The sequence below is a fragment of the Brienomyrus brachyistius genome, chromosome 3 (assembly GCF_023856365.1).
Source record: "Brienomyrus brachyistius isolate T26 chromosome 3, BBRACH_0.4, whole genome shotgun sequence".
Lineage (NCBI taxonomy): Eukaryota > Metazoa > Chordata > Actinopteri > Osteoglossiformes > Mormyridae > Brienomyrus > Brienomyrus brachyistius.
In genome coordinates, this window is record NC_064535.1 from 30,516,236 (window position 1) to 30,541,655 (window position 25,420).

The 25,420-nt window shown below is 42.9% G+C and overlaps 2 protein-coding genes across 5 annotated transcripts; one reads left to right on the forward strand and one right to left on the reverse strand.

Moving 5' to 3' along the window:
• The first annotated feature begins 1,283 nt into the window (after positions 1–1,283).
• Positions 1,284–12,617, forward strand: LOC125738046 (tetratricopeptide repeat protein 38-like). Its single transcript, XM_049006547.1, has 14 exons — positions 1,284–1,381; positions 1,944–2,021; positions 2,156–2,237; positions 2,515–2,686; positions 4,632–4,805; positions 5,134–5,209; positions 7,703–7,822; positions 8,528–8,587; positions 9,048–9,086; positions 9,320–9,401; positions 9,640–9,805; positions 10,474–10,633; positions 11,105–11,178; positions 11,552–12,617. Exons 1-14 carry the CDS (start codon positions 1,352–1,354, stop codon positions 11,637–11,639), a joined length of 1,401 nt encoding a protein of 466 aa, XP_048862504.1. The 5' UTR covers positions 1,284–1,351; the 3' UTR covers positions 11,640–12,617.
• tspan33b (tetraspanin 33b) lies at positions 12,253–24,925 on the reverse strand. Of its 4 annotated transcripts, none has more exons than XM_049006589.1 (8): positions 24,868–24,925; positions 24,623–24,782; positions 18,047–18,104; positions 17,700–17,827; positions 17,321–17,395; positions 16,216–16,311; positions 15,929–16,057; positions 12,253–14,914 (listed from the first exon to the last, which is right to left on the reverse strand). In XM_049006589.1, the coding sequence occupies exons 2-8, from the start codon at positions 24,722–24,724 to the stop codon at positions 14,672–14,674; spliced, it is 831 nt and encodes a 276-aa protein (XP_048862546.1). In that variant the 5' UTR covers positions 24,725–24,782; positions 24,868–24,925; the 3' UTR covers positions 12,253–14,671. The 4 variants fall into 4 exon arrangements, with proteins under 4 accessions (XP_048862546.1, XP_048862547.1, XP_048862548.1 ...); XM_049006590.1 differs by having other exon boundaries at positions 12,253–14,678; positions 14,753–14,914; positions 24,623–24,917; XM_049006591.1 differs by having other exon boundaries at positions 17,321–17,359; positions 24,623–24,917.
• Between the last annotated feature and the right edge of the window lie 495 nt (positions 24,926–25,420).

Here is a 25,420-nt window from a genome sequence, read left to right on the forward strand (position 1 = left end):
TCATTGACTCCTTATATATTCATTGTTATTTTATTTGGGAGATGAAGCGATTTAGAATAATACTCTGTAATCTTGTCATAACTATAAGGCACACTAAATTGGTTAATATAATGAATCACTTTTAAATCTGTATATTACCAGTTATTTAGTGTTGTAGTATTTTGCTAATTTTTACATATAGGCCTATTTAAATTCCCATTTTAATTACACGAATGATAATACTTCGTATGCTTCGTGGTTTCATATCACTAGAGTGTATTTGTTTTGATATTGAAATGAGATTGGTATGTGTCTATTTATTGCCCCTTGCAGTTTGTAAATTCCTTTTTGAAATGCAATATTATCACTTTAATGGTTAGTATGGAAGTCTGATGCAAATTCACACAAGCCGATAAACTGCACTGCAGGGTTTTGCAATGCTTCTTCCTAATCAGTATTGTGCAGACTTTTTCTTGCTTTACACGCACCCTTCAGAAACTGGCTCAGTGATCACAAAAAAAGAATCCGGCCAACCTCCACCCCATCTCCCAGCACCTGTCCGACCTCCACCCCTTCTCCCAGCACCTGTCCGACCTCCACCCCATCTCCCAGCACCTGTCCGACCTCCACCCCATCTCTCATCACCTGTCCGACCTCCACCCCATCTCCCAGCACCTGTCCGATCTCAACCCCATCTCCCATGACCTGTCCGACCTCCACCCCATCTCCCAGCACCTGTCCGACCTCCACCCCATCTCCCGTCACCTGTCCGACCTCCACCCCATCTCCCGTCACCTGTCCAAACTCCACTCCATCTCCCAGCACCTGTCCGACCTCCACCCCATGTCTAACCTGGAGCAGGAACTCAAAATTACTATACCATCCAAGGAGGCTAGTTGGAGGATGCTGAATAGTGGGCTCTGATCATTGATCACACCTATGATATTTATTTCCCCCTCAAATTATTGTAGAATATTTACCTAGAACTGTCTTTTACAGTATTTGTAAAGATTTTTCTCACACACGCCATTAACTCACAGATGTAAGCCTATGCATATTTCACAAATATATTAGAATATACATGTATTGCACTTTATAATAAAATCATTATGATATAAAGGACATAAGTCAAATATAAATGTATTAAATTAAAGGGGATTTAAAAAAAAAACTAGCATATTCAAAAGTAATGTGTATTTTTAGAAAAGCCTTAAATGAAAATATAAGAAATTACTGGCTTACATTTGTTCAGTCATTATACTTTTATCACAGGGCAGAGGTCACTGTGTGCGTCACATGTCACATAACTGGTCTGGTGCTTCTGGCATTTAGAAAGCTTTGTTTCTTACATGACTGTTGGAGTTGTGGAGACATGATAGCCGGTAGTTTCAGAGACTGTAAAGTAAGTAATCAGATATATGTGTGTATGTATACTTAAGTCTGTTTTATATATATATATATATATATATATATATATTATATATAATATATAATTAGTATATAAGTCTGTTAAATGTACTGACAGCTGTAGCAGCGCGACTGCATTACGTGCCATATGCGCATTAAAGTGAAAGCATCCATAATTTGATTAGTACTGTTCTGTGCGTGTACCTGTGCATGTACTAAAATTGTGTGCATGTGTATTGTGATTTATTTTGTTTAATACGACTTTTGTATGTAGCCTAGATTTGCCGTTAGATGTAGCTGCGGGGTGCATTAATTACATTTGAAATATTAATAGTTTCGCCTTTCCTTCGCCGAATTAAGAAAGTTTTTAAATATGCTATTTTTAATATGGAAATGCATGGTTCATTCAGGCAGCAGGCGATTGGTGAGAGAATTGAAAGTACAGCAAAGACAGCAGATAAAGCAGCTGCTGACGTCAGATGTTTAAATGCCTCCATGTTTATGCTATCATTTTTTTTTATCAGTTTCCAAACAATTCATTTGCCTTCATTTAATAGGCATGGCAGGCAGAAGGTTTGCCTCTGTCCACCACCAGTGATGATGCCTGCAAACTGTACGATGCTATACTTACTCAGGTACTCTGTAACCTCAATGTGCAAATGTGGCAAACTAGCGGACCTTTAATATTTGGTTGTGATTGCGAGGTGTTGCATTACTGAGTGTATGGTTTCCTTTGTCTGCAATTGTGCTTCTGGGTGTTAACATGCAGATAGTGACCTGGCGTAATGATGAGTCCCTGGGGGGGATTGAGGGCTGTCTGTCCCGACTGAAGGCTGCTGACCCCAGCTTTGGTAGGTAGGCTCTGCTGCAGCAGAAAAACCTCTTCATAATGATATAGCTTTAGATTGCAGATGAATACCAGGGAGAACATGTTACCTTGGTTTCCAAATTTGTTCACCATGCCCAGATTTAAAGAAACATGAGAAATGAGTTGATGACAGGTGTATCTGAAAAACCTTCCGGCTGTGGTGACCACACTAAAGTCTGTGTGACTTTTATAATGGCAGTTTTGAGCAAGTTACAGTGTGAATGTTAGGTCTGTGTCATGTAACGGGTTCTTTCACATAGTAATGGGCCATGTGGTCAGTGCGGGCCTGGAGCTGATTGGAGGCAGTAGCTCGGTACTACGGAACGAGCAGCTGGCCAGAGCTGTGAGGAGGACCCTGGAGCTGGCCCAGCAGCAAGACCTCACACCCAGAGAGAGACTCCATACCAGGGCTCTGGAACAGCTATCCAGAGGGTATGCCTGCATGGCAAGCAAATTAGTGTACTTCTTCTATCCTGCTACTGCTGTTACCATAAGCCAAGCGGAAAAATAGTACCTGGTACATTGGGCGGAGCTTAATTTGACTCCGCTTCTGATGTGTGAGGGCTCTTTGGCCAATCAGTCTAATTAGTAATCTAATTAGGGAGCTGCAGCGAGGACATGCATACACAGCGGCCCTTTCTGGGTAATATTGGCCACCCCTGTCCTAGGAGGTGGTAGCTTACTGTATCTAAGCTGAATCATTAGAGTAGCAATAACAAGTCTGTGATCAGAATTCACAAACTGGGCACTTCTGTAGACTGCAGTTCTGCAAGAGCCTCCAGCGTCTGCCCATGAGGATGTAATCGATCTCCTTCACTGCACCACCAGTATTCGAGTACTCGGGGCATTGGAACCAGGATCCAATGATTTGCAACATATGACCTTTCGCAACGTCAACGAACATGGAGCCACTGTCACCCTGATCTTCAGACCCATGGGGACTAACACAATCCTCATAGCTAGTCCTGTCAATGTTAGTGGTCACACTGAAGTCACCCATGACCAGAGGAGTGTCACTTCATGGGCAACTGTCCAACACCTAGTGAAGTTGCAAGTAAAATGTCTCCCTCAATGAGACATCACTCACTGCGGTCAGAGCATACACTGAGACAACAAGCAAGACACCCAAGGAGTGCCTTAGCCTGAGTCTCATAACATGCTCATTGAAAGGAGTGACATCAGACACCATCGGGAGGAGTTTATCCGCTACAGCAACAGCTACTCCCTGAGTAGGGCAACTATAAGACCTACCAGACCGAAGATAGGTATGCCCACCTATAGAAATCTGGCTACTCCCCACTCTGCATACCTCAGAAAATGCTGCCACCGAAATGCAGAGTTTACAAAGTTCCCCCCACAGCAGAGAAAGATGGTCATCTTGCCAGAGATTACTTTGCTGTGAGTAAAATGTTGATAAAAATACATGGGGTTGTCAGTGAATGGCTGGTAAGACCATTAGAATGATGTCAAACATGGTATAGCTGTCCCAGTCTAATGATCTCAACTGTTTAATCACTTGGATGATGTGTGAGACGGTAGTTTTTTTTACCACTGTCTTCAACAAAACATCAACTGATGGTTTTTTTGTGGGAAAATGGTGTCCTGTCCCTTCAGACCGTTATGCATCCATATATGTTGGATCTATTCTGTTGGCTTATAATGTCTCGGTGCCTTGTTAACCCTCTGGGGTCGAGCGCATCGTCGGCCATGCAGCATATTTTTCGCGTCTATTTCAGTTTATATCTCGCTGAAATCTTTATGTAGTATCATGAAAAAAACGCTGACTAAATTCATAATCTGTCTTCTTTTCAAAACGTCCATTGTCAGATATATTAAAGTTTTTAAAATTAGGTTAAATATGCAAAAAAGTAAACCATGTCACCTTTCTTTGTTTTACCTGCATCGGGGGCGTGTAGTGCCATCCTCACCTGAAGATCGCTATTCACATTCTAAATAGTGCGTATTCAAATCGCATTTGCATGGTAATTTGATGAACAACATAATGGGGAAACGCGATCCCAATACATCCTCATCAGCACCATATAAGGGGGGGGAAATATGGCCAGGTGTGAATGGCTCATGCATACACTTCAGTGCTCCTACATATTCAATGGAAGGAGGCCAGAAATAGTGACATGAGTTAGGTTTTTCTTATTTATTTACTACATCAGTAAGTACATATTTAGTCATCTTCATGGACCCAAGACTTTGGTGATCAGATATCTGGGATAAAAACAAACTGCCACCATTGCTTAGTATGTACTTTTGTAATGTTTCTTCAAGTGTTCCAAACTGCATTTTTCAATGTCTATACTTTGATGTCAAATTACAAACCCATAAGTAGGTATCTAAAAGTTTTTTTTTTTTAATCTTCCAGATGTCTGTCCAAGGCCAGTGACCTCTGGGACGAGATCCTGGTGTCGTACCCCACAGACATGCTGGCCATCAAGTTTGCACAGGTTAACCTTTTCTTCCTGGGTTACAAGACCCAAATGAGAGACACGTTGGCTCGCGTTCTGCCCCACTGGAAGCCCCACATGCCTTTGTACAGGTAGAGTATATGATAATGACAGGGTTGCAGGAACTTATGTAACTATATTCACTTTGAAGGTAGAAGTATGTATTCAACTTTACATGTACTGCAATATTGTATGCGGAGTGTAGATTTCTATCCCTGTATATATTGAATTATGAAAAGATAAAGTAAGTCCTATGTTATCCGTAAAGCTTACTGTTATGATCCATTTTCTTACCTTTATCATTTTTCTGCCATTGTAGGTGCACTCGCTTTAGATGCAAATGCCTATCTATGCTACAAAGTATAGAAATATTTAAGTTATAAATTTTGTATACAATATCATATTTTTTGTTAATACCAGCTACCTTAAAGGGCTGTATGCATTTGGACTGCTGGAGACTAATTTTTATGACAAGGCAGAAAAACTTACAAAAGAGGTAAGAATTTAAAGTGGCAATGGTAATGCATGTACATTTATGTGTACTGGTTTCTCAACACAACTTCATTGATCTTCTAACTGGTTATTCTGGTCAGAGTGCCAGGAACATAACTAGTATAACTTACTCCAGTCCAGCTGTAGTCAGGGCAGCATGAAAACTAATTAAATGTGGTCTTTCGTAAATGAAATGAGTACTTGGTCTCATATAGTATATGTGACCAGTTTATCTTTGTTGTGTGAATTTTCTATTAAACACACTCTGACCCTGTGTCCTGATAGCAAATTAACAAATTAAAAATATTATAAAAACAGATTTTGTGTAACTATACACATTAAATAAAAATAACATTGTTGTATATATATATATATATATATATATAGAGTAACAAATTAAAAAGTAAAACGTATTTGCTAAATCAGTATACATATGCACCGCTGCCTTCATGCAAGGTTTATGGCAAAAAGCACAACTGTCACCTTAACACTAGAACTGCTGTTTCCCACACCAATAAACATCAAACTCCTTTTACCGCCAAGCAAGACAGTGGGTTATTACACAATGGCTAAGGCACATCAGGATCAGGCAAGGACTGAGGACAAACACACGTAAAGGTACACGCGACAGTTGGGTATACAGTACAGCACAACAAGGATCTACATTCACAAATACAAAAAGGGGCTATATACAAGACATACACAGGGCTATATATACATGCTCGCGAGGTATACTACACTGCCCCCCCCCCCCCCCCCTCAAAGGTCACCCGTCCACCCCCCATCCCCACCTCAGTTCTGAGACAAGTTCCAATGTCCGGTGGTAGCCACTGGTGCACCATCTCCGTGGGGGGGGGGAGCCAGCTACTTGCGAGCTCTTGTGGGGCTAGCGGACACCGAGCTGCTGGTGGGTGCTGGTAACGCAGGTTTCCCGCAGCCGCTGCCCCTTCCACAGTTCAAAGGGAACTTGCTGCACCTCCCGCTCCCCAGATCGGGTAGCCCCACGCTGTTGCTCGCATTCCGGCAGCTGCTCTCGCAGCTCCTTCAAGAGGTACTGCCCCACTCCTGGGTGTCGCACAGCCACTCGCCCTGCTCCTTTTGGGCTGCCAGCTTGTCACAGTTGGACCTCCAGAGAGTGGCATGTCTCCTTCCGGCTACACAGTGTAATTTCCACATCCAGCAGCTCGTGGTGCTTCTGAGCCAGCTGGGCCTCCAAGCTGTGACTCCACCTGGCCAAGCAGTGATGTCTGGCTGCCACGCAAAGCCACCTCCGATGCCTTGGCCAGATGCTTCTGGAGGTTGCAGTCCTGCTCCCAGGTTGTCAACTCGCCATGCAGCTGTTCCAGCTCCTGCTGCTCCTGCTCCTGCTCCACAGACTCCTGCAGCTGCTCCCGGAGCTGCTGGTCCCACTCCCACTGCTCAGCTAGCTCGTGGCGCTCCAAGACTAGCTAGACCTCCCAGCTGCAGCACGTCTCGTCACATTCATACAGAATGCCTTCTAAGGCTATATCTTCTGCCTCTGCTGTTCATGCTCACGGCTTGGGTCATGCCATGGCTTTTTGCAGCTGATGAGCAGGGAGCCCTCAATGGCTGGTGAGCAGTTGGAGTCCACCATAGTGCCCGTCTTTCTCAGCTACCGGCGTCACCTCCAGTGAAGGTAGAACAGACTGTGAGGAACGACTTGAGGACACATTGCATATGTCCGGAAACATGGGGAAGTTACACTAAGGACGGTGAGGTACACATGTGGTGGGTTATTACACAATGGGTAAGACACATCAGGATCAGGCAAGGACAGTCGGGTATACATCACAACAAGGATCTGCATTAGCAAATACAAACAGGGGCTATATACAAGACATACACAGTGCGATATATACATGCACATGAGGCATGATACGCTAATCCCACCAGCACTACGCATCTGGTGTGACACTCACACTTTCAGACTCTCACGCTCACGCAAGGAATCTTACAGCAAATATATAAAATTTCATTGTAAACCTAAACTTAGCAACATCAAAAGTGTTGTGGTAGTTTGAAAACCCCACACGCTATTTACAAGGTAATAAAACTGTTACATACCTGTAAATGCATGTGCATATGTCTGCAGATTTGCCTCAAATTGAAAACCCCACTCCAGCCAGCTGACCAGAGTTGGCAATCCTGAGTCTTATTAGAAATGAACTGTAAAATGCACTGTTTTCTGATGAAGTGGCTTGTCATTATTGTTGCATTGTTACTCTGACAATTAAAATGAATATGAGAAAATGTCATTTTTTGTATCTTCAAAATAAGTCCACCCATACCGAAATGTAGTAGTGATTATAGTGTACTGAATATATAAAAAAATGTTTTACTTGCATAACGGGACAGGACATGCTACTGCTCCCAAAACTTAAAGTAATACCATGATGTAATACCGTCACCATCCAAAAAGTGAAAAATACTGTGATAATTTTAGGTCATATCGTCCACCCTTACCTTGACCCCACAGGCCCTGACACTGACCCCAGATGATGCTTGGAGTGTGCACACCATGGCACATGTGCACCACATGAGAGCTGAACTGGACCAGGGCCTGAGATTCATGGAGGCAAATGAGAAGGACTGGAAGGTGACTGCTTCTGTGAAGTAATTTTCTGTGTCGGGTGTTTTTGTATCATGTGACTTTATGGAGTCTCAGCAATGGGATATCAGAGGATGCCATGAAGAAAGGAGTGACCATCAGTCTGGGGAAGGTGATATAACCAAGAGCTGAAAGAAATCTAGTAAAAATCGACATATAGAGATTTACAAGTATGCTTTATCACGTCTTATTTCATTGTTCATCTATCATGAGAAAAATGCTCAGCAGAACTATGCACTGGTAGTAAGGCAAAAGCCTCTGCGGTTTCTGTTGAGTTGTGATATGCATCATGCTATTTGGACAAAATTGAACATTTCTGGGAATCTGTCGTCTTGCTAAATACCATTAAGCCAACATCAGCACTATTGAGTTTACCATGAATTCTAATTTATACCAAAAAACCCTCTGTGCAGTACATCTTGATCTGATATTATAATTGTTACAATACACTTACATGAACTTTCAACACGTGCAGATTTATTTCATTTCCAGCACTCCGTCTGGGTGCTTAACTTTATTTTGTCACTGTGTGTGTATAATGTCTGTAAGATAGCATTGATTGCTATTACAGATTCCTTTAAAAGAGCTGTCAGGGATCACCAGTAATTGAATGTCCAGAAACTGAATAATTCTGCACAAAGTAGGAGCCCAGCAGGATCAGTAGCCTTAATAACAATGTCACTCTCTTTTTAGGGAGCTGATATGCTGGCCTCTCATAACTACTGGCATTGGGCTCTGTACCACATTGAGAAGGTGACCATACCCCTGTATTTTGAAGGCATTTTTTTACACTTTGTGAGGGTGATGCAATATGGCTGTAAAAATTGTTCATACTCTTGGGAGTTTACAAACCATGTTTGAAATTTGAGCAGAAGTATAACCCCCCCCCCCCCCCCACAATCTTGCAGGGTTCACAGACCTAATGCAGTGTTCATTTATCTATAATTTACCTATTCATTCATCTGAATTTGCATAAAACATTTTGTTTTTAAATGTCGTCTGTGATCTTATCCCAAATATGTAATGTATGAAACCAAAAGTAAACAATATGTATGTCTGCGAGTTTGTATTTTATATAATGCTAAATGTTTCTTTTTACGAAATTATAGTATACTGTAGGCAATTAATCATTAAATTTGATATTTTTGGCGAGTTTTTAACTTTTATTTAAACATCATTAGAGAGAGTAATACAGAAATATTGTCCTCCACAGGGGGAGCATGAGGCAGCTCTAAAGATATATGATGCTCAGGTAAGACCTCCATGACTTCACAGGAATTTATCCCAGAGCTCTTTATCCTGCAAATAGCATGAAGAAACTGAACCAAGCCTCTGTTTCCATACCAAGGTTAAAGCTATGAATGAATCTATACCATGTTGAGGTTATTGTTTTTAGCTGAGTCGGAGCACAGTTATCTGCCTCTGGGACATTAAGGCAGTGCATGAATATCTTTTTGTATTTTAGTTTGCACTGTTTCCTTGCAGGTCGCGCCACGCTGCATGTCTAGTGGAGCCATGCTTCCAACAGTCGACTGCTGTTCCATGCTCTATAGGCTGGAAATGGAGGGTATGAGCCTAATGCTGCCCTGAAGCGGTCTTAGTGCTGACATATGCATGAGTTCTGAATGAAAGTGGATTTAATTTAGAGTGAGTTACTGCGGACGTATGGAAATCTGTGTGCTTCCTTTGAAGACTGAGTTATGTCTGCAGAGGTATTTTGTAGATTGTTTCTACACACTAAGACCACTCTACCATATGTGTAACACTTTGTGTTTGTGTACTGATGCATGTTTGTGTTCAGCCAGGCATGAGTGTGAAGGAACGCTGGCAGAAGCTATTCAGGGTGACCCAGGCTCACATGGATGACCATGTGCTGCTCTTCAATGACCTGCACTTCCTCATGGCATCACTAGGTGCCAAGGAGCGTGAAGCATCCCACAGGCTGTTGGGAACCTTGCAGGAGCTGGCAGAGTGAGTGGCATTTGCAGGAGGGCCAGTCAGTACCTTACTGCTCTTAAGGCACAAGTTTATCCAGTTTCATTGATAACACAGAAAACTGCTGAAAATCCCATCCATCCATCCATTTTCTCAACCGCTTATCCTACTGGGTCACTTGGGGTCTGGAGCCTATCCCGGAAGCAATGGGCATGAGGCAGGGAACAACCCAGGATGGGGGGCCAGCCCATCGCAGGGCACATTCACACACCAGTCACTCACACATGCACACCTACAGGCAATTTAGCAAGTCCAATTAGCCTCAGCATGTTTTTGGATTGTGGGGGGAAACCGGAGTACCCGGAGGAAACCCCACGACGACATGGGGAGAACATGCAAACTCCACACACATGTGACCCAAGCGGAGACTCGAACCTGGGTCCCAGAGGTGTGAGGCAACAGTGCTAACCACTGCACCGCCATGCTGCCCCGCTGAAAATCCCCATGAAGAGATTTACTGACTTTAGTGTAGATCTGCTAACCACACGTTGGAACCACTGCTAAGAATGTAATCACATGTCTGGTCATGTGAGAAATGCTTTTAAGTTCAAACTTAACATACCAACAATGGTGAGATTATGAGCAGTTCACTCTGATGACACTATGTATGTAGTGGCGAATAGGTGACATTTCACTTCTTCTAGGGACCCTGGAGAACACCATTTACGGCAGCTGGCGAGGCCCATTGGAGTGCCCATGTGCCAGGCTCTGGTGGAGTATGATTGCGGCAACTGTAACCGTGCAGTTGAACTTCTGCTGCCAATCCGGTACCGCTTCCAGGAGATAGGGGGCAGTGATGCACAGGTGAGATTGTGAGTCACACATAGTATAATTGCTTAATTTACTGTAAGTGAGGCATTTACTAATACTGCCCTCTAGTGGGACCAGAGATACAGGAAAAATGTCAGTAGTTCTTCTTTTCTGTTTATGTTGCAGACAAGTTTGTTCCTTTGATACACAGATATAGATCATAGTTTCTCAACCCAATCCTTTGTTCCCTCCCAGCTCCCAACACACCTGTATCAGGTTTTGGTGTTCTTCATTGCTTGATTCAGGTGTGCTGGGAGGAAGCAAAAATATGGACTGTCTGGGGGCCCCCAAGAAATCAGTTAAGAACTGGGCTGAGAACAGTGATATAGATGAATCTTACATCTGTTATTTTGTGCTTCCTGTACAGAGCTGGTTACCAATTGGACTCCTGGCTATTCTGTCTTAGAAGCTTGACCATTGTGACGTTTCCACATTGTCTGTGTTCATTCCACACTCACTTTTCAGAGAGACGTTCTCGATCAGCTTCTCATTCACGCGGCAATGAAATCTGAGGAAGAACAGCATCACAAACTAGCCAGGTAAACATTACATAGATTCAGAGTAAGAGTCAGTGCTGCAGAATAACACAAAAAACCATGTGACTGAATTATTTGCCACCATACATAGACTCTCCCAGTGCAGTGAATGAGGCTTTAAGCGGTTAAAACTTACTGAATGGGGCTGGTGTATTGGGAGTGGGGGCGTGGGGAGTGGCTGCCAGTACAGACTAGATCGACTGGCCAGATTTAATGATAGTAAATAATAATGTAATAATTTTCCCAAGATGGGATCTGTTGATTTTTCTGGGGCCCAATAGTCTAGGATAGCCTGCGAAATAATCTGTCCCTACCTGAAAGCCGTAAGTGCATCAGATTTGGCTCAGGCGTGCTATGTCCTGTGCTGTATCTACAGATGCCTACTCACGGAGCGAGATGCCGCTCAGCCCAACTCCCCACTGACGCACCGACTGATCCAGAGGGCCAGTGGTCTGCAGAGATAGACAGAGGACAGTTTTCTGTGCCACAAAGACAATGATATCTGCAGCATCACTGATTTGAGTGTCATGGATGACTGATTGACTTTGCAAAATAATCAGGCCTAATAATACACACTTTTTATGATGAAATGAGCATGATACCAGTAATTTGCAACATTTCCAAAGAAAAAGATACTGGACAACTTAATGAAAACCATTTAGGGAACCAAAATACAAAAAAAAACAAAAAACATTAGTAAGCCTGTAACTGAAATCACTATGATGCTATCAAATGTAACTCCAGCATATAAACACATATATAGAGAAACACATTTGAGTAGTACTGAAAATATAACTTTTCAATGAATATGTTGTCAGAAAGCAATGTATTAAATTCACTGTAATGTTAAGATTGCAATTTGTAAAATATGTTTTGATGACAATCAGTTATCATGATTATAAGGGAGGGGGTAAGGAGGCACGGTCTTTAACATCAAGAACAGCTTCCTTTTCCATTGTGAGACTGGATACTGGGGTGGGTACAGGTATAAATACAATAGTGCACATTTTTTAGTGGTAAGACCCCTCCCCAAATAATTAGATTTGCCTGAAATATAAATAATTCATAAACATATGGTCTTTGGCAGTATTTTTATTGCAAACTCACTCTCACAGGACTTTTTCAGAATCAATATCAGTTAGTTGTCAGCAAATTCTCATTCATTTTGTAAGTGACAGGCACAAGACAGGAAATAACCCATCATAGAGCACACTCACACCTACAGAGTGTCATGCCCTGCTCGTCGGCTCCTCGTGTGTGCCACGCCCCCGGATTACCCACGTGTTCTTTCCCGATTTGTACCCAGCTGTGTCTGATTATTTTCAATCAGTCCTGTGTATTTCAGTCCGTGTCTTACCTGAGTCCTTTGTCTGTCATTGATGTTAGTCAGTGTCTGATGTCTCCTTCTCCGGTTCCCTTAAATAAATCCCCGTTTTCCCTGAGTTCTGGCTACCTCGCTTGTTTCCTGCCCGCTCGCCTGCTCGCCCGCTTTAACCCCGGAAAGCCAGCGTGACACAGACATTTTGGGAACTCAAATTCACCTCAGCCTGTTTTTGGACTCTGTGTGTGAAAGTGTGTGTGTAGGGGGGGGGGACTCACTGGATTTCAATGGTGTGAGACAACTGCCAACCACTGCACCACCATGCTGCCCTTTGGCAGCAATCCTTTATAAGAAAATGATAACTGCAAAGTATTCAACCCCTGTGCTCTGGACACTCCAGATGAAAGAGGAAAAAGAAAGACGGAAAACATGCCTTACACTATCATTGAAAAGACAATACCCACCCTCTCCCATTTAAGATGGGTTTCATATGCAATTTGAATCAATTGGCTTTCTTTATAACGTAATCATATAAAAACAAGTTAAGTTGTTATTATTACTAGGAGACAAAAAAGTATTGTTATAGAACCCTGAAAAGACATAGATAGCAAAGGAGCCTTAAAAGGAGATTTGAAACGAGTGTCCCAGGGCTGGGAGTATTTTAGAAATATTCATTCCTCACATTCTACAGAGGGGTCGCTCAGTGGTGCAGTGGTTTTGCTCTGTTGCCTCACACCTTTGGGATCAGAGTTCAAGCCTCTGTCAAAGAATCCAAGCAGGGACGGATTATGGGTTGTGTGGGCCCCTGGGCAAAACGTTCGTGAGGGCCCCCCCCCCACCACTACCAGCACCACCACCACAACTACCACAATTCAAGGGCCCTTGGCAGCCAAACACCCTCCTTATAGGGTCAGGGGCCCTTGTAGGCAGAGGATCAAAGAATGTAGGCCCTCTAAAAGAGACAAACGAAAATACATTATTGATAAGCATTGCAAATTGTTTTGGGCTAGGGGCCCCACGGGCCCCCTGCACCCCAAGGGCCCCTGGGCAGCGGCCCCGCTGGTCCGGTCCGTAATCCGTCCCTGACTCCAAGTGTGTGGAGTTCACATGTTTGTACTGTGTTGTCATGGGGTTTCCTCCAGTTAGTCTGCTTCCCCCTCCCACCGCCAAATTGCTTGTGTGAATGCGCTCTGCAGTGTGTTGGTGCCAAATCCTGGGTTGTTCCCTGCTTTGCACCCATAGCCTCCAGACTCCCTACTATCCTGAATAGGATAAGCAGTTTCAGAAAATGGATGGACATTCTACAGAAGACATCCCAGGAAAAGTGATGACAGGAGGCATTAAATGCCACTGCTCCCATTTCTTTTTAATGGGGAAGCTGCTGAAACTTGAATCTGACTTGAATTAAATCAGTGAAGTCAAACTTTGTAATTTACTGATATATGAAACAGTCCTAGTAATGTTTCAATAGTCCAGCAGGTTTTAAAATCTCTGCCATGTCCAGGTCAATATCCATACCACATATGACAGTCCAGCATAATGTCTGCTCATTGAATACTCTTAACAGTCACATGCAATATGCATTTTTATACACTGCAATAGAGGTCCTCATATACACATACACAGAGTACACTTACTGGTACTTTTTTTATTTGAGGGTCACCAAATATGTAATGAATTAGTAGTAGAAGTACTGTAAATTACATTTCTATTTAGAAATGAATGATAAAAGAATGCCATCCTGCTAAAAATATATTTTAATACAATTATAATTGTCATTCTATTATTACTTGATTTCTGTCATGGAAGGATTTATGGGATTATTTTTGGTTTTTCCCACTTTTTGCATTTTGGAATTTTTATGTTTTATTATTATTATTATTATTATTATTATTATTATTATTTTCTATAGAAAACCAAACAAATAAATAAATAACCTCTGTAAATAGTCCTTTTGTCACCTTGCATGTAGAAATACAAAGTCATTCGCTGAACATGTGAAAGATTGAGCATGTATGTGTTTTTCCTTATGGATCCAAACTTGTAACACAGGAAATTTACTTGACCAAGAGCCACAGCATTGACGCTGCTTCTCTAGTGGGTTTTCCAAGGATCACAACACAGAGTCAATCTCTTCCTGAATCTGTGATATTAGGATCTGGGACAGCACGATGCCTACAATCTGAGGGAACACAAGAAACAGCATGTCAGGAAGTTTTGGTACTTACAGAGCCACTTCCTGTCTGAATACACTACCTGAGGGAGGGCAAGGCCCAGAGCCAGGGCACCAACAAGCAGGAGGTGGGACTCGATCCACATCACGGCCCTGTCTGCACATCCAACTGGGTTGATAGACTTGGCGGCTTCCAGGTACTTCAGTGTCTGGACCCCAAACCCACACATAGTGTTGACGACAGCCTGCAGCATGGAGAAAGAGACCTGCGTGACAAGCTTTAATACTCTTAGTTTGTTCCTACCGGAAGGAACAGAAGGAGTATGGGACAGGCTGGGGGATGCATCCAGAAATAGACAAGAGCTGGTGATCCATCATTTGGCTACAGTGACAAACCACTAAGTCAGTGAATAAGTTCACTCATGCTAGACATCCTCACTTAGCTGTCTTTTGTTCCCCTGAGACCTTTGCCTTTTTAAAAAGCTCAATAAAGCAATTAGCTGCATTCACAATAATTACTCAGTATTTTCTTTTGAGAGATGGTGAGGGTGTATTTGATCTATTAGTTTGTTGTCACTTGTGTTGTCCTGGCATTAGCCTGGGTCACATGACTGAAGACGACTGAGGGTTGTCACAATACTTGGGACAACCGTGCTTATTATGTCATTAAATAAAAAGGGGGCAAAGGTTTCCTTATAACAACAGTTCACAGACTGTGTCTGATGGTTTGGGTTTCAATCAATTAATAAAGCAAAATCAGGCCTGTCTGTCCAATTATCATTGTGATTTATTTTAGCAAAGATTATTGTCAAATTGGATGAATACTGATAGAATAGTGTAGAACAGTGAAAAAAATTTCATTGTGTAAAATTGTCTGGATCAAATTACAATTATAAAACTTAAGAGTTTCTAGCTTCTAACCAAATATTCAAACAAACGATTTATCCTAATTAAGTTGAAAGCTAAGGAAACACTTGTCTGTTTTCATTTGCAGCAGTGATACTCCTCCATACAGGGTCCTAAAGGATTGACGCCATCGAGATCGATATTACAACTCGCTCCAACTAAAGTAATTAAAAGTTCACTTGAGACAAAAGTGCATTAATCACTGAAGACAGTATGCAAGAAGCAGTGACTTCAAAATGACAGTGAGGGTGGATTAAGTCTTGCTAGGACCCGGGGAGAATGTGAGAGCTGTCCTACAAGTGAGTGACCCCCAGGACACCACGGGTGAGGTCTTGTTCCTTCTGGAGCCCTACCTCTCCTGGAAGAGGGATGCAGCAGGAGTACGGAACGCCACACCTCTCTGTGCTGGGATTGTCTGCACTGCAGTTGAAGTAGAGGTTCCAGGACCAGTCGGTGTAGTCATTCCCCCCGCAGCACTTGAACTGAAGCATGAAGATGCGTTACCTCATTACATCACCCACCCGGAGCACATCACTGGTGATTGTTAAAGTGATTTTAAAGACAGACCAGCTTTTCTTGAGGGAAGCCAGGAACTTTCCTCGCAATGTAAGCATCTTCGAGGAGATGAGGTCTGTCTTACCTCTTTCTGGATGTAGTCCATCAGGTTCTGCAGGTCCAAGTCATCTCTGTAGTGCACAATGGCTTTTTTCACAAACGTTCCAAGTGTGTCCCGAGTCTGTTAATAAAAGAAAAACGAGCATGTCTGGACAGATTAGTGTCAATCCTGGAACACTAACATGGAATTCCAACTGCATAATGACTCTCTTACACATCTGTCCACCTACCCTTCCCCTGAACCTTCTCATAACCACTTTAATAACAGTAAATTGATTGATTTGATAAAAAAAATATATGATTTGGTGTAATGTTAAATACACCCACCATTCGCCTCTGTTGGAGTGGGGTAGGGCTGACTCTGGCTTTTCAGAGGCCCTAGACAAAGCTTTACTTGGGAGGACCCCTTACCAAGAAACCTAGTCATCACTTCACTTGAGCAGGTAATTGGGGGGCCCTCTGCAAATGCCCATTCTGCTCATATAGCTACAGCTACCCATTGTGGCTGGGGACTATCCCAGGCAGCACAAGGCTGCCTTTGAACACTTATTCATAGAATTTGGGCAATTTATAATTGCCAATTAGCCTGTTCTATAAAATTAATATTTTATGATATAAAAAATTAAGTGTACTGGCATTTAAACAGTGCTAAAACAGTAGCACAGGGTGATCCAGTGCTTTGGGGGGTAGCTTTGTTGTCTCACAACACAAAGAACCCCACCTCTGCTCTGTGTGTGGAGTTTACTTCCTTTGGTGGATGGATAACCTACTGTTTATTAGAGTACTAGTGGTATAGAGGAGCCCTGATAACCAGTTTAATAGAAGTCATAACCAGTATTGCGGCAGTGCTGAGGCTGTACCAGCATTTCCTGCTCTACAAAGCAGATGATGATGAGGATGATGATAATGATGAGGATGTTGAGCCCTGTGTATGCTGTGCATGCTGGCTAGCCCTACACTAAGCTTGCTGTCATCTGTATATGTGTCTGTGTGTCTCATATAAATTAAGACAGGATAGACAGAAAGAGAATTTTCAGGTATGAGCATAATGTGGGGGGGGGGGGGGGGGAGGAGGGGGGGTGGGCGTTGGTGGGCCCTTGGCTTGGTCAGCATAGACAGTGTAGACGAACCTGGTCGGAGTAAAAGAATCCCAGCACAGCAATGGCAAGCTGGATCAGAAAGATCAGGGTCAGGCTGAGAGAAAACTAGGGTGCGCAGAAGGAAAGTTCAAGTAAGGTGATCAGACCAGCTCAGTGAAACACGTTCCTGAAAAACCAGGAACGTGCACTTCATAAGAATAGATTTCACTGCAGACAAGAAACATCAGGTCCTACACTTATTAATTCATGTCTTCCCCAGATTCTATGTACACAGAGAAATGGATATTAATACGTGCATTAGTTAGGATGGACTGTCGTTTGATGTCATTTGTGCCCCTCAGGCTGATTTCAGGGTAATATTCTCATCATGATGTGAGGAGGAGAAGGCAATGAAGGACCAAGCACTCACGGTTTTCAAGAGTTCCATATTCTGCCGCAGAGCTCCAATGCAACCGCAGAATGTGATGAAGAACATGACCACTCCGACTGCAATCAGAATGACTGCCGGGTCAACTAAGAACGTGTCCCGAACTGCATCTGTGGAAGGCACAAACACACAAGAAAATTCTGCAGCTATTTACCTCAGTGATACATTGTTATTAACATATATTTTAATTGAATGGTAGTAAAGGCACAAAATGAAAATCTCTGTAGGACCATTTGGACACCATAGCTGCTGACTGACCAAGTCTTCAGTGGTGATTTTGAAAATGAGTCTAGGTCCTCCAGAACAGTTGGAGGATGCTTCAGTCTTACCTGTGGCCTTCTGGGTTTTAGCATACACTCCAATGATGACAATCAACATGGAGAGCATCTGGAAGGTAAAAAGGAAAATCATTCACTTAGCCAGGGACGGATTATGGGTTGTGTGGGCCCCAGGGCAAAACGTTCGTGAGGGCCCCCCCCCACCACCACCACCACCACCACCACCACCACCACCATCAGCACCACCACCACAACCACCACAATTCAAGGGCCCTTGGCAGCCAAACGCCCTCCCTATAGGGTCAGGGGCCCTTGTAGGCAGAGGATCAAAGAATGTAGGCCCTCTAAAATAGACAAACAAAAATACATTGTTGATAAGCGTTGCAAATTGTTTTGGGCTAGGAGCCCCACGGGCCCCCTGCAACCCAAGGGCCCCTGGGCAGCGGCCCCGCTGGCCTGGTCCGTAATCCGTCCCTGCACTTAGCAAGTTCCAGTATAAATGGTTATGCTCGCAGGTTGTGCAGAGCCCATCGATCCTGGGTGCATATTGACTACTGCTCATTTGCTCTTTCAGCAAGACATCTGTACAGAATGAGTCTGCAGTGCAGGATTTCACCACTTGATGGCCTCAGAGCCTTCAGATTCACCTAGAATTTTTAATGGAACAAAAATGCAGGTCTGCACAGAGTTGACGAGCCAGGTGCTTGCATTTTCACACTCCCTCAGTCTATAGGTAAAATACATATAGAAACAACTTTTTGTATAGTAAATAAACTTATACATATGAGGATGTTCACAAACAGGATCACACCATTAGCGGGACACTGTGTGTTAGACTGACACATGGGTCTGGAAGGACAACACTGTGGGGTTTTTGCACACTGTCAAATGCCTTGATGTGGCTTCAGGAATTTGCTCTATCTAGCAATAATTCCTCAATATCCAGAGTAAAAGAACATGAAACATGAAATGAAACTTTACTGAGACTTGTTTGAAACTGCTAACCTGCTGTTAATCCATCCATCCATCCATTTTCCAAACCACTTATCCTACTGGGTCACGGAGGGTCTGGAGCCTACCCCAGAAGCAATGGGCACGAGGCAAGGAACAACCCAGGATGAGGGGCCAGCCCATCGCAGGGCAAACTCACACACCATTCACTCACACATGCACTCCTACAGCAAGTCTAATTAGCCTCAGCATGTTTTTGGACTGTGGGGGGAAACCGGAGTACCCGGAGGAAACCCCACAACGACATGGGGAGAACATGCAAACTCCACACATATGTGACCCAGGCGGAGACTCGAACCTGGGATCCAGAGGTGTGAAGCAACAGTGCTAACCACTGCACCACCATGCTGCCCCCATTAATTACTTATACAAAACAATTGTAAGCCATTACTGTGCACATGAAGAATATAATTGCACAATTGACAAAATTTTACAAGAATTTGCCTTCAAAAACCATAGTGCATCCACCCTTGCTCAGCAGAAACAAAGTTCGTTGCCTGTTGTTTTTCCCCAAGTAACTCCATTTCCCAGAAGTCTGTGCATCTCTAAATGTTTGCCAGATGCAGCCTGACCTGTTGACCTTCATTCCTATTCATAGGCATAGATAATTTTAGAAGCCACCTCCTGAAGCTCCATTTAAAGGTGCTATTGACCACTCAGTCTTCTGAGCCCATACTCACAAAGCATCTTAAGGCTAACTTGGGAGAAACTCCTAAAAAATAACGGCTGTATCAGTCCTAAATGTAGGACTCCTAATTTTTTTGACTAAGAGCAATTCAAAAAGCCCCTAAGTAGCACCTAAATCTGGGAGAACTAAAAAGTAGTCGAGATGTCTCCTAAGTCACTAAGACCAACTCACAAACAGTTACAAAATGACTGCTGTTAATCCACGACACAATGTCTTGGAAACATTAAACGAAGGCTGAATTGCTTAACGGACACCACTTCAGTTGGGAGAGAATAATGATTGTTGTGGCGCTTGTGAGGGATGCAATAACATCTACAACAAACAGAAACAGCCCAATCATATGCAGTGGAAACTACTTACAGTGATCATGTCTGTCTAGGTGAAATTGATCACTATTAGCGGATGATCATTATAATCGATTTTTTCTTTTCTTTCTGTCTCAGGCAGATTATCATCTAATTGACATTTGTATATTTTTACATGAATATAAGGGATTAAAAATGACAGTGTTGCTATTTACTGAATTCTATTGACTTGTTCAAAATACAGTACAATTACAGTACTGCACATGTTAAATTACTGAGTTGTGTATAATTAAAATACACTATAAAAAGTACTGTACATAAAATATACCTTATTGTAGTTTCACTGCTGCATTTCATTGGCTCGGTTTTGGCAGTTTATCATAAAATTCGATGAGTCTATATTCGTAATTGAGAGAAAATTGCTTTCTTATTCCGTCATGTTTTCTGTGCATGTAGCATTAGCCTCAGGTAGCTAGCTCACTCTGTACCTGGACTCCTGCGCTTGTCTCCCCGCCGTGCCTTCAGTGAGTTCTTGACACCAGAGTCCTGATCTAAACCCAATAGAAAACCTCTGGAAAATCCTTGGCAACAAGTTTTGTAAACTGTGGAGGAGACTGCAAGAAGAGTGGATTGAAATCATACCAGAGCTGTCTGAGAAACTAGTGATGTCCTGTGGCCGCAGATGTACTGAAGTCATTCAAAGCAATGGCCTGTACGCTTCCTATTAATTTTTGACTGTTGTAACCTTCAGACAATTTAGTTGTGATCTTTCGTCATGCTACAGTCTTTGCTGTCCTGTAATTTTGATCACTGTGTTTTCTGCAAAATGAAGTTTTTTTCCCTTCGTTATTTTTTATAACACTCTTCTAGTAGCATGGTATAGCCACAGCAGTAATTATTTCGGAAAAAATCAAGTGTTCGTAAATCGTTCTCTAATTTTGAACTCCTGTATACATACATTTTCATCAACGCATACCTGTCTCTCATCTACCAATACCTGTGGTTATTGCAGGCAACCTCGTGCATTAGAACTGATGGCAGCCAAAGCGACGGAATCTTACTCTTAGCTTAGGAGTTGGCTCTTTTGCTTCCTAATAGTTGTTCTAAGCCACTTTGTGAGTAGGTTTTAGAAAATAACTCATTTAAAAACTTTTAGTGTGATTTAGGAGTACTCTGGGGGTGGCATGGTAGTGCAGTGGTTAGCACTGTTGCCTCACACCTCTGGGACCCAGGTTCAAGTCTCCATCTGGGTCACATGTGTGTGGAGTTTGCATGTTCTCTTCATGTCGTTGTGGGGTTTCCTCCAGGTACTCCGGTTTCCCCCCACAGTCCAAAAACATGCTGAGGCTAATTGGAGTTGCTAAATTGCCCATAGGAGTGCATGTGTGAGTGAATGGTGTGTGAATGTGCCCTGCGATGGGCTGGCTTCCAATACTGGGTTGTTCCCTGCCTCGTGCCCATTGCTTCCGGGATAGGCTCCGGACTCCCACGACCCAGTAGGATAAGCGGTTTGGAAAATGGATGGATGGATAGGAGTACTCTTAGTGGAAAGATAAAATGTTTTGTGAATATGAACCCTGAAATCTTGTTTAACTGTGTACATTAGGATCTGGTGGATAGAGACCACAAATGAAAAGGATTTATAATAATAATAATTGGTACTTTATTGATCCTCTTGTAGGGCTGGGGGCTCAAGGGCCTTGCTCAAGGACCAATAGGCATGCTTAGGCTGGGTTTAAACCGGCGTCCTTATGATTACAGGCACACAGGCTTAGTCCACTGAGCCACACGCTGCCCAGCAATAAACTCTAACTTGGGTGCTTTGGATAGATAAACCTAAAATCTCTTATTCAGAATGGCTCATACAAATGTAAATTAACCAACCTTCATACAGCTGGGTTTCACTGCATAAGCTGGCTCAAGGAAGTGGTGTTGGGGTTTAGTCCCATTTCTCTTCCTGTCACATACCCCATTCTAAAAACCTTGGCTGCCAATACCTATTAACTATACACCTAACACAAAAAGCCCAGTTGTTTGCTAGAAATAGTTTTAAAAGGCTAAATAATGAAAATGGAGAGAAAATCCTTCAACTCCTGGGAGAATGTTCACAGAAGACTTCTAAAAGAGGCAAATCAGTAAAGATTAGGGATGTTCAATTAAAGATCCCCATAAGAAATGGGAATTATCAATAGACCTGAGTAAAGTGTTGGTTGATTGTTCCACTCCAGTGTATTCTGGAAAAAAGGCTAAATTCCATTAGAAAACTGATGGTCTGTTTATCCTTTTAAGTATGAGTACAATTCCTGCTAGAGAGGACTTCCTGGGTAAAAACAAAAAATGGTGTGAGAGGATATGGTCTTTTCATCAAATTGGAGTGAGACTTTCCAGAGTTTCATATCTTGTCTATTTAATTAATGTGCGGTTTCTGAGATAGGCTCCCAGCTAGTGGAGGCCCTGCAATGGAAAAGTGATTATGGAGAATGGATGGACTAATGGATAGTCACACTTTGGACCCGCCGAAGTCAGAGGGGTGTCCAGGATCTGGCCCACAGTATATCAAAGTTAATTCATAAGTTATCAACTATGAAATGTTTCCAATGAAATGTTTACCTGATGAAAGAACATGATGAATACCCATTTTTTTTACTTTATGGGGACCAGGGAAAACTCTATTTTTTTTTAATCTACGACTGGGGTGGCATGGTGGTGCAGTGCTTAGCACTGTTGCCTCACACCTCTGGGACCCGGGTTCGAGTCTCCGCCTGGGTTACATGTATGTGGAGTTTGCATGTTCTCCCCATGTCGTCGTGGGGTTTCCTCCGGGTACTCCGGTTTCCCCCCACATGCTGAGGCTAATTGGAGTTGCTAAATTGCCCATAGGTGTGCATGTGTGAGTGAATGCTGTGTGAGTGTGCCCTGTGATAGGCTGGCCCCCCATCCTGGGTTGTTCCCTGCCTCGTGCCCATTGCTTCCGGGATAGGCTCCGGACCCCCCGCGACCCAGTAGGATAAGCGGTTTGGAAAATGGATGGATGGATGGATGACTGCAACGATAAAACTAGAAATGAAAAAACTTGTATTTTGTTTGGTTACTTAAAGCATTACCATTTTTCCAATAGAAATGAATGAGCGGTTCCCAAAAAGATAAGATTACACAGCTGGGTGTGTGTGTGTGTATAGGTTATGTATATGAAGATGTTCTCCAGGTTATCATGAGGCTACGTCTGGATCATAAGGCAAAAATGCATTTTAATACAGTAGCAGCTGACCTAACAAACATTAGCCTACAGTTGGGCAAAATCACAACAGAAAGCCTATTTTATAATGAAGTGCTAAATATCTCACATAATTTACTGAATAATCATACCCATTGTAAAGTTGAAATATCGCAAGATAGACCATCGAAATTTGGGGGAGCATCTGTATTACATTATGGGGACCAGATGTCCCCACAATGTGATCGAAATCTGTTATTTTAATGTTGTCGGGGACCATTTTTTCGGTCCAAAGAAACAGAAGCTTTAATTTACAAAAATCTGTGACTGCAATCAAAAAATTAAAGTTGTCATCGCTGGAATTAGGGTTTTTCCCATAGAAATGAGTAGACAGTCCCCACAAAGATGTGAATACAAGCATGCATGTGTGTGTGTGTGTGTGTGTGTGTGTGTGTGAGAGAGAGAGAGAGAGAGAGAATGTGAGAGTGCCAGGAATGTGAGACACAGCACATGCTTTTCTTCTGTTAAGGCCAGAGCCCACTTTGTGTCCCAGATGATTATTCTGGACCACCAGCTCACAGAGGATAGAACAAAAGACAGATGGACTGCATGAGTTGATTCAAACAGTCCTTGGCGTGGGACAAACAGCAGAGCCCCGGAACAATGTCCAAATACATCGGGCTGTTCACTGTGAATTAGCCAGCTCAGTCTCTCTGTTACCCGGATGCAATACTTGCAAGCAAAGGTAACGAGCTAAGCTCATCCAGATAACATTATACTTTGTGGTACTCTCACTTCACCCAGGCACAGAACAAGCGACTATTATTGGTCACCTGCACCTTCATCAAGTATTGGCTCAGCACCACTGTTTTCAAGCCAATAAACACTGATATAATCATGCCAATGGACAGTATCACCTCAAAGCAAAGCTGAATCTGAGTAATTAGATCAATTTTCTGTATTTCATACAGCATTAGCAAAAAGTTCAAACCCATTTTACATAAGGTCGTGCAAATATACTCCATTCTGTTTTAGGACCAAAACCCTCCACTGCTCATCAAAATAAACACAGAATTAAATGTGTAAGTACTGCCCACACACCCTGAAATGTGCTGGAACATCCTAACTATTAAGAATGAGTGCAATTTCTATACAAAGAATTAGTGGAAAGAAATGCATATCCACAAAAATGTGCCATATTGATGAATTAGGAATTAAAATGTATGAGTATTACAGCACTGTTCTCGCTAACAGTGGTTCCAGGAAATGGTTGTAGTGAACATTGACAAGCGCCAGAATTACCCAAATGTTTTATTTATGCTTTCTTTTGGCTTTAGCAGGGATGATATGTTCTGCAGGTATCAGTGCAGTTGGTGCATGTAATTCCAGAAGTTCCCATGCCAACTTACCCAGAACAGGAAGCTGAAGAAGAACAGAAAGTACCGGATCCATGGGTTAATGAAGGAGAAGGTCTCAGCTCGATTGAGGTTCAGGTCCATGTCATGGACCATCACCGGGGCAAGGTCCCCTCTGAGGCTCCAAGCACGAGAGGCCAGTTGGCGGTATTATCTGTAGCACAGAGAAAAAGCACCAGAGAACAGATGAAACCTTCAACCACAGAATTCGTGGTTTAACGTTGATTAAGCCCACTGACTTAGCCCTGGCTGATATTACTCCTTCCAACCGCCTGGAACTGGGACCCCCTAGAACTGTCCAGCAAGCTGGAGAATCATGTTACTAAAGAAATATTCCTGGCTTGAGTGGGCGTGAGTGGCTAGTCATTTCTGATATATTGTTAGACCGTCAAAGCAGGTGGTTGTTCCCAAGCCTCTAGCATCCTCTACAGGCTGGTCTAATACACAGCAAGGCCCCTGCTGACAATCATTGGGTCAGTAATCCATGTAGTTGATTTCCATAGCAGTAGTGTGCATAGCTTTCTGGGCCTTAAGCTGGAAATATGGTATGACTGGCTGAGCAGGAAAGCCAACCACAGAAGTACGTAAACGACATGTTTTCCACACAAACCCAGTTTCAGGGTTCCAGAGGATGCTACCCTGGATCATGAACACGGTTCACTCGCACCGACCTGCAGAGCCGCATTGTGAATACCGGCAGACCAGTGGTCTGAGGTGTCTGGATGATAGAGTGCAAGGTGCTGTATCATTGACTAAGCAGCCAATATATAATGAGGAGCCAATGCATATACA

Bases quoted from the DNA above. Each gene is read 5' to 3' on its own strand.
- LOC125738046 (XM_049006547.1), top strand. From the start codon at position 1,352: ATGATAGCCGGTAGTTTCAGAGACTGTAAA. The intron at 5,210-7,702 runs GTAAGAATTTAA...TTGACCCCACAG, and splicing joins CAGAAAAACTTACAAAAGAG to GCCCTGACACTGACCCCAGA. The intron at 9,087-9,319 runs GTAAGACCTCCA...GTTTCCTTGCAG, and splicing joins TAAAGATATATGATGCTCAG to GTCGCGCCACGCTGCATGTC.
- tspan33b (XM_049006589.1), bottom strand. From the start codon at position 24,724: ATGGTCCATGACATGGACCTGAACCTCAATCGAGCTGAGACCTTCTCC. The intron at 18,105-24,622 runs GTAAGTTGGCAT...TTTACCTTCCAG, and splicing joins TCTTCAGCTTCCTGTTCTGG to ATGCTCTCCATGTTGATTGT. The intron at 16,058-16,215 runs GTAAGACAGACC...TTCATGCTTCAG, and splicing joins TGGACTACATCCAGAAAGAG to TTCAAGTGCTGCGGGGGGAA.